Source organism: Cinclus cinclus, unplaced genomic scaffold (assembly GCF_963662255.1).
Source record: "Cinclus cinclus unplaced genomic scaffold, bCinCin1.1 SCAFFOLD_32, whole genome shotgun sequence".
In the NCBI taxonomy this organism is placed as follows: Eukaryota; Metazoa; Chordata; class Aves; order Passeriformes; family Cinclidae; genus Cinclus; species Cinclus cinclus.
In genome coordinates this window covers 3,251,009-3,260,136 of record NW_026912098.1, presented here as the reverse complement: position 1 = coordinate 3,260,136, position 9,128 = coordinate 3,251,009, and the positions used below count along the sequence as shown (strand labels likewise).

At 51.5% G+C, this 9,128-nt stretch overlaps 1 protein-coding gene across 1 annotated transcript; it reads left to right on the top strand.

Annotated features, from left to right (window-relative positions):
• The first annotated feature begins 377 nt into the window (after positions 1-377).
• LOC134057328 (olfactory receptor 14A16-like) lies at positions 378-7,383 on the top strand. Its single transcript, XM_062514319.1, has 2 exons — positions 378-1,314; positions 7,235-7,383. Exons 1-2 carry the CDS (start codon positions 378-380, stop codon positions 7,381-7,383), a joined length of 1,086 nt encoding a protein of 361 aa, XP_062370303.1.
• The last annotated feature ends 1,745 nt before the right edge of the window (positions 7,384-9,128 follow it).

The window sequence follows — 9,128 nt, the reverse complement described above, 5'->3', positions numbered from 1 at the left end:
CCAGGCAAAGAAAGAAATCAGCACAGGGTCCCTTACAGGCAGCATCAGTGTTGCTTTTCCAGCCTCCTCAGGGTTGCTCTGACTTTGCCATCAGAGCCTGCAGAGGCAGAGCTGGCCCTGGCAGTGCCCTGTGCTGGGAGGGGTCTGCAGGGCAGAGCTGAGCCCCCAGGGCTGGGCTGGGCTCTGGCAGCACTGGCAGGGCCCAGCCCTGGGCACAGGGAAGCAGCAGCTGGCAGGGAGAGCTCCAGGCAGCAGAGCCCTGGGCAGGCAGTGGGGGGAAAGTGACACCAAGCTGGGCTGGGATATTTCAAGTCATCTCCAAACCAAACTATTGAATTATTACTGTTCTTACAGATCCCCATGCCAAGACACCAAAAATGTCCAACAGCAGCTCCATCAGGCACTTCCTCCTGCTGGCATTGGCAGACACGCGGCAGCTGCAGCTCCTGCACTTCTGCCTCTTCCTGGGCATCTCCCTGGCTGCCCTCCTGGCCAACGGCCTCATCATCAGCGCCGTAGCCTGCGGCCACCACCTGCACACCCCCATGTTCTTCTTCCTGCTCAACCTGGCCCTCACTGACCTGGGCTCCATCTGCACCACTGTCCCCAAAGCCATGCACAATTCCCTCTGGCACACCAACAACATCTCCTACTCTGCATGTGCTGCTCAGCTCTTTTTCTTTGTGTTCTTCCTCTCAGCAGAGATTTCCCTCCTGACCATCATGTGCTACGACCGCTACGTGTCCATCTGCAAACCCCTGCACTACGGGACCCTCCTGGGCAGCAGAGCTTGTGCCCACATGGCAGCAGCTGCCTGGGCCAGTGCCTTTCTCTATTCCCTGCTGCACACAGCCAATACATTTTCCCTGCCCCTGTGCCAGGGCAATGCCCTGGGCCAGTTCTTCTGTGAAATCCCCCAGATCCTCAAACTCTCCTGCTCACACTCCTACCTCAGGGAACTTGGGCTCCTTGCAGTTAGTGCCTGTTTAGGACTTGGTTGTTTTTTGTTCATTGTTTTCTCCTATGTGCAGATCTTCAGGGCTGTGCTGAGGATCCCCTCTGAGCAGGGACGGCACAAAGCCTTTTCCACCTGCCTCCCTCACCTGGCTGTGCTCTGCTTGTTTGTCAGCACTGGTGTATTTGCCTACCTGAAGCCCCCCTCCATCTCCTCCCCATCCCTGGATCTGGCCTTGTCAGTTCAGTACTCAGTGGTGTCTCCAGCCCTGAACCCCCTCATCTACAGCCTGAGGAACCAGGAGCTCAAGGCTGCCGTGTGGACACTGATGACTGGAGGATTTCAGAAATTTTTAAGTGGTTGCCAATTACTGTGTGTCTCTTGTACTAAAAGTCTTTGACAATTATCTTGATCTGAGGGTTTTTATCCCTTTGTTTTAATTTTTTAATATTATTCATGAACTATGCCAAATATTTCTGCCATCTCTCCCTTTAATTTCCCCTCCAAATTTACTGTGACCTATGGATTGTGTGACTTCAGAGCTGAGCTCTTGATCATTTTAAATGAAATAAAGCCTATCCCAAAAGCCTTTTCATGACAGATGCCCCTTGTGTTCCCTTCCCTGGAGCTGCAGCAGCAATGTCTGTGTGCAGAGCTGGGGACAGATCAGTGATGGCACAGCTGGCCACACCATTCCTGATCCAGGCCAGGTGCCATTGCCCACCTGGGCACACTGCTGGCTCATGCCCACCCAGCTGTCCATCACTGCCCCCAGGTCCCTTTCTGCCTGGCCCCTGTCCAGCCACTCTGTCCCCAGCCTGGAGCACTGCAGGGGTTGTTGTGGTCAAGGTGCAGGACCCAGCTCTTGGTCTTGTTAAACCTCACCCTGTTGGATTTGGGCCCTGGATCCAGCCTGTCCAGGTCCCTCTGCAGAGCTCTCCTACCCTCCAGCACATCCACACTCACACCCAGCTTGGTGCCATCTGCACATTTGCTGATGGTAGACTAGGTTCCCTTCTCAAAATCATCAATAAAGATGTTAAACAGCACTGGGCTCAGACTGATCCTGGGGGGACACCCCTGCAAACATACTGGATGTGGCACCATTCCCCACCACTCTCTGAGCCCAGATGTCAAGCCAGATCTTATCCCAGGCAAGGGGAATAAGGGGAGCTCAGACAGGACATGTGGAAAAGCTTTGTTCCCATGGGCTCACACAGGTTCTGAGATGCTGCCTTGTCTCTGTCCTTTGGGATTTGCAAATTCAGACCAAATCATGCCTTGAAGCACTTGGTCTGACCCAGTTTGTGACAGCTTGGGCTGCAGACTTGCTGAGGTCCCTTCCAACCTCGGCTCCCTGATATTCCCAGGATAATGCTTCTCTCAATTTTGGAATGGGCCAGAGCAGATGTTTATGGGACAGGAACCCTCTGGGGCTGTAGGGGACCTGATGCTTATGAGGTTCATAAGCACATCTCATTAGTTGGGGCATTTCAGTACTTGAAGAAACATCCAAGTTTTCCCACCAGAAGAGAAAAAAATTTCCTAGAACTTCACTGATGACAGGAGAAGAAATCCTGCTCTTCCCCTCTACTGGTGTAACCACTCTACTCTCCTTAATTTTATGTCCCTCGTCATTTGGGAATTTCCAGCTCTCCTGTTTAAATGGCCTCGTCTAAGGACATCTCCTCACTAGACCAGATGATTCCATGTGCTTCCCATTGCTCCCAGATTTCCCCCTGCAGTTTTTCTCTGGTCATTCCACACCAATCAGCATCTTAGTAATATTTTCATTCGTCATAGAACCACCCTTTCTAATCTTTGTCAAAAACTGTCCCTGCATTGAAATTCCTTGAGCATGGTGGACACATCAGATACGGCTTTGACATTGCACAGAGCTGAGGGATGAATTTTGATGTTTAATAAATTATATCATTGCTATGTTTCTTATATTGGCCCTCAAGGGAAACCTTTCTGTGCCTTTGAGTCTCAGCAGTTCCTGACCCCCAAAGGACACAAACCTGATGAGCTCTGGTGCCCACTGCACTGGTGGCTCTTGCACCTCCCTCCATAGGCACAGCAGAGCTCCCTTGTCCCACAGAGTCCCTGGCAATGCAGGGATGAAGGAAACAGGACAGGCTGTGGGGATCAGGGGCAGGGCACGGCCAGGGATTTGGGGTGGTTGTGAGCCCAGGGCAGGAGCCGGCCCTTGGCCTTGCTGAAGCTCATCCAATTGTCCTGGGCCCATGGCTCCAGCCTGGCCAGATCCCTGTGCAGAGCTTGCTGCCCTGCAGCACAGCCACACTCCCAGCCAGCTTGGGCTCCCCTGGACACTGACTCAGGGTGCCCTCCATGGCCTGGTGCACATCAGCAAGGAACACATTGAACTGCCCTGGCCCCAGTCCTGAGCCCTGGGGACACCCCTGCATGTGGCTCCATTGCCCAGCACTCCTTGGGCTGCACTTGTGTTTGCCATGGAGCTGGGCCTGCCTTGGCTTCTGTTTGCTGACCCCAAATGAACATCCCTCTGTGTCTGGGGCAGCTCCTTCTCCAAGGAAAGCAGCTGGGACTTGGTGCCAAGGACCTGAAAGCTGCAGGCACAGCCTGGACTGGAGGGAGCTCAGATTTGCACTGGGCTGCTCTGAGTGCCAGGGCTTGGATGAGGGAAATGGTGGGGTGGGGGTAGGGACAGAGTGTGATTGATTGTCAGCCATAAAGGGTCAGAGAGCATGAGGAGGTGCTGGGGATCAATATCAGCTGGAGATTGGCAATATCCATCTATAACCTGGAAAAGAATAAATGGGAAAACCATATATTCTTGCTCATTGTTTTTAAATGACATGTTACAAATTCAGTGAAAGCTTAGACAAGTTCTGCCTTATGCTCAGGTTTCTGGAAGTAGCTCTGATTCAAGTACCTGAAACCCAAATTGCCTTTGCTCACAAGTTCCTTCTAATGGCAAATTATGTCTAGTATAAAATGAATTATATATTTTGAATGGACTCAAGATTAACAGACAAGAGACTTTAAATCAAATACTTAGTGCAAAGGATAAACAAAAGAAGTACAGGTAGATACAAACGCAGTGCACAATAAAGTTACCTATATTACAGCTAGTGAAGAAATAGCAGAGATCAGGAGCCAATGTAACTTACCACTGAACTGATGAGGGAGTGCACATGGAGCCCTTTCACTCAGCTTCCAGAAAAGGAACCACAAAGATTCATCCAGACTTGGGAGTGAAGCCCTGCCAGTTTCCAGGGACTATGCAGAAGAGTTTTGTATGGAGAAAGTTCTGTGTATATTTTATAGTTTGTAAAGTGAAGTGTGTGTCACTCAGAAATTCAAGGCTTATCTCCCTCCCTTCATTCTGCTCTCAAGGCAGGATGTTCATGGTCAGCTGGGAATTCCACCTCCCTGGCACCAGAGATAACTCAGCACAGGACAGATGTCCAGCCTGGGTTATCTCAGCAATTGCTGAGAGGGGGAAGATGCCCTGAGTGATGGCCCAGCTGATGGACAGAACAGATGAGCTCTGCTGTGCCACAGGGGAAGTCCTGCTGCAGGAAGCTCATGGAACCAGGGGGCCGTTGTGACATTGTGATGGCTCCTGGAACCAAGGAGAGAGACCATGGTGACACCAGTGAACCTCCTGGAGCCAAGGAGAGAGACCATGGTGACACCAATGAACCTCATGGAACCAGAGAGACAGACCATGGTGACACCAATGAACCTCCTGGAACCATGGAGTGAGACCACTGTGCCACCAATGAACCTCCTGGAACCAGGGAGAGAGACCATGGTGACACCAATGAACCTCATGGAGCCAAGGGACCTTTGTGACACTGCATGGCCTCAGGGAACCAAGGAGTTCAAAGGTCTCAAACATTCTTTACAGGGTTCTGCCTTAGGGATCGGGGAACCTCCTTGGTGGCACCTTGGGCTGGCACACACCTGAGGAGTGACTCTGTTTTTAATGGTGAAAGTTAGGAATTCTAGATTCTTCTAAGAAAAGTAAAGGAAAATCCTGTCTCTGTCTGAGTGCAGCCAGTTCTCCAAGCAAAGCTGGTCCCAGATGAGGGAGGACAGACAGGATGGAGTTGGGGAATATGGAGCAAGGTTGTCCACACTGGGTCAGACCTCAAGTCACAGCTCCTCTGAGCAGGCCAGACCTCCTGAGGAGAGACCCTGGATCAATATCAGTCACAGAGTGCTGCAGTCAACTCTGCTCTAAACAGAGCAGTATTAAAAACCATTCATTCAAAATAGGAATGGATATTTCTTAGAAGCTCTTTGAAATATTTCTCCCTAAGTGGAATTGAAAACCTTCCTGATGAACTGAACCAGACCAGAGGGAAATCAAGGCAGAGCCGTGGTTTGTCAGGACTTGCTTGATCCCAGTGAGCCCCGTGGTGCATTTGGTGCTGAGCCCTTGAACCTCAGGACCTGAGAGGAGATTGCAGTTATCTTTCCAAGACTGAGAGTCAGAAGAAAAACCCAAAGTGTCTCAAACCATTAATGGGTTCCACTGAGGTCCATCCCTAACAGGATTCTCTTTGACTCCTTCGAGGAGAGAATTGGGGGCCATGAATGTCCAAAAACATCTGAGAGACTGAGAGATGAAAGGACAAAGGAAAGCACCTCAAAAATTGAAGTACCTTAAAGATCCCATGAGCCCCACTGAGTGTTGTTACTGAGAAAGGCTCTCAAGAGACTAATTAAAGCAGAGAATGGGAGGCCATGATTGCACAAAGCTCTCAGAGACTCCAAGGCAAAAGCAAAACCCAAAGTCCATGGAAAAACCTGCAGTCCCTGGGAGCATGAAGGAGCCCCCAGGGCCATTCCTGACCAAGGCTCCCCAGGGACTGGTCCCAGCAGATCCCTGAGGCCACTGGCATGTGGGGGGATGCTGAGGGCAGGACAAGGGCTGACAGTGCCCAGCCTTGCTGGGGCTGTGCCAGGAGGCCCCAGTGGCTCAGGACAAGGTGTCTGCGCACAGCCCTTGGTGGCACAGACCCTGCTGTGCCCCAGGCCACCAAGACTTGGCTTCTCTTTGTCCCCTCCTGTCATCACTGCCTCCAATTTCCTGCTCTGACTGCAACCTGGGCACACTTTCTCAGTTGTGTCCCTCAGTGGGAACCATTAAAAGTAAAAGAAACTTTGGACTTTGATTGTGACTTGGAGCTCTTGAGAGGTTTCCTAACAAACCACAGCTCTGCCTTGATTTCCCTCTGGTCTGGTGCAGTTGATGAGGAAAGTTTCAACTTCAGTTAAGGACAAATATTACAAGAAGAACTTCTAAGAAATGTAACCACATTCCTATTTTAAATGGTGTCCTTTTTATTACTGTTCTCTATAGAGCAGAGGTGATTGCAGCATTCAGTGACCGATACTGATCCAGGGTCACTCCTCAGGAGATCTGGCAAAGGGGTTTTCCTTTTTTCTTGAAGCAATCTTCTAATTTCCCCCACTGCAAACAGACACACTCCTCAGGTGTGTGCCAGCCCAAGGTGCCACCAAAACCACTGCAGAGCTGCCCTGGGCCAGCTGTGAGGGTGGATCATCATCCCAACCTGCACTGGGCACTGCCAGGGGCTGTGGCCATGGACACTGCACTGACCCCACTGCTGGGTTTGGGTGCCATGGCAACAATGAGACGTTTAATTTACCTTGGAAACCCTGGGGAGGACTGGGACACACTGGGGAACACTGGGAATGCTGAGGGGGAATCTGGGTGGACTGGGATGGACTGTGGGCGTACACAGAGACACACTGGGACATACTGGGACTGATACTGGGCAATACTGGAGCAAATTTTGAATACTTTGAGCAATTCTGGGGTATACTGGGACAAGCTGGGGACACTCTGAATAGTGTGGGGATGACGTGGGTGTACTATGGATGACACTGGGGAGAACTGGAAGAGAATACAAATGAACTCAGGTGTATTGGGAGGGCCTGGAGAGGTGCTGGGGTTGAATTGAACTGTACTGGGGATGAACTGGGCTGTACTGGGAGGGACTGGAGGGGTGCAATGGGCTGCTCCCACCCCCGCCCATCGTTGCCCTCAGCCAATCAGCGCCGGGGATCGGGGAATGGGGGCGGTGCCTGGTGAGGGCGCCATCTTTTCCTTTTTGCCTATAACTCCCATCATGCAGCGCGGCCCATTAGAGCCCCATTGGAGCTGGGACTACAACGTCCATCATGCCCCGCGCTCCACAGAACTCCGCTATCTGCCCCCTCCCCCCATGTACCATAAGCGTCCCCCACACTCTCCAGGATCCCGAACTGCCCCCTCACCATCCTCTCAGAAGCCCCCAAAAGCGGCTCCGGATTCCCTGATTGCTCCCAGCGCCATAGATTCCCGTTACAATCACTTCTGGGAATTAATCTCCTGTCACCTCCCGCGGCCCCATAGCCCCATATAACGCAGTTTCACCTTTAAAACACCCGCCGTGTTCCGCGCCATAAAGGGCCCCGTTAGACCTCCCCAAGCTCCCCCCAAATGCTGCCGAACCTTACACGTTCCGTCCTGAACACCTCAAGTCACAGCTCGGACTCAAAAGCGTCCCCCAGGTGCCTTGCCGGACCCCAAATGCCCCGTCCGAGACACTTCCGGGACTACAGCTCCCGTCATGCACCGCGCCCGACAGAGAGACATTGCGGCTGCGCCTTCAACCCCCGTGATGCTCCGCGGCTCCATTGAACAGTATTCTACCCGCGCCTACAACTCCCATCATCCCCCCCGCCCCAGAGAGCCCCGTTCGAGCCCCCCAAGTGCCCGCCCGGACCCCGAAGGGCTCCACATTCCCCTCCCTGACCTCCAAGTTTTCCCCCCGGACCCCCAAGAGCTGCCCCGGACGCCGAGGTGTCCGTCAGAATCCCTCAGTGCCCTGCCCAGTGCCCACCCGGCTCCCTGAAGTGTTCTCCAGACCCTCAAGTTCTCTCGAAATTCCCTCCACAGACCCAAATCTGCCCCAAATGTGCCCCAAAAAAGTTTCCATAGATCCCAAATTGGCATAAAAAGGTTTATAAAAGGACTGATAAAAAGACTAGCATAAAGAAGGAGAAATCAACAGCCAATAATTTAAAGGATTTGTGTTGCTTCGATCCAATGACTTGTAACTTCTCTGGTTTCTAAAAAATTGATAGATTTTAATATAAAAACTAAAATTAGATAATCAAAAATAATGTTTCTTTTTAGAAGTACAAAAATAAATGTCTTTAGTAAATTGAATTATTTTTCATTTATTAAATGAAAAACTGCTAATATTTCCTTTTATAAGGAAAATATATTTATAATTTTATTGCTTACTTTAATTGTAATTATAAGAATAAATTTATAGGGATTTTGTTTTTATGTTTCTGGATATCAGTCCCAGGTGGGCAATATCAGACACGGTGAGGGTGGGGGTGAGGAGCAGGTTGTCCAAACAGGGTCAGCCCTGAAAGGGATCATTCTTCTCTGTGCCCAGATCTCCTAGGGAGACATTCAGCATCAACATCACCTGGGGAATGATCTATCATTTTTCTATCTCCTCTGCAATGAGCTGAAAAATAAAAATAATATGCCCTTGATTAAAACTAAAAAGCATGAGGTGCACTTTGAAATCCCCCTCCCTAACAGAGTCCCAAAGTGACTGCAAGCAGCTGCACAAGCCCTGGAGGCTTGAAGACAATGGAAGGAAGACAAAGAGCTCCCAAGGCCTTTGTGTATTTTAATGATGCCCAGATTTGGGGATTTGGGGCTGATGGCAGGAGCCTGAGGCACTGAGAGAAGGTTGAAGAAGCTGCTGCAGGAGTCAGCAGCAAAACTGCAAGTGCCTTGGAGCATCAGTGGCCGCCATGAGTGAGGGCAGGGAGTGCCCAAGGCTCCCCAGGGCCTGGGGAGAGCAGATCCTTGAGGGCAGGATTGCAGGAGCCAAAGGCTGTGAGCAGGGAACTGCAATGCTGAGCAAGGCCTGGGCTGGCTGGAGGAAGCAGAAAGGCCAAGGCTGAGCCCAGGCCTGGGACAGCAGGGCCTGTCCCTCACGGGTGGCTCGGGGCTGTTGCTGGGGCAGTGGGATGGCAGGGGCAGCAAGGACAAATGGCATCAGCCTGCAAGCCCTGCCAGCCTCCTCAGGGAGGGCCGAGGCAGAAGCAAAGTGCGGCCCCTGCCAGGAAAGTTCCTTCT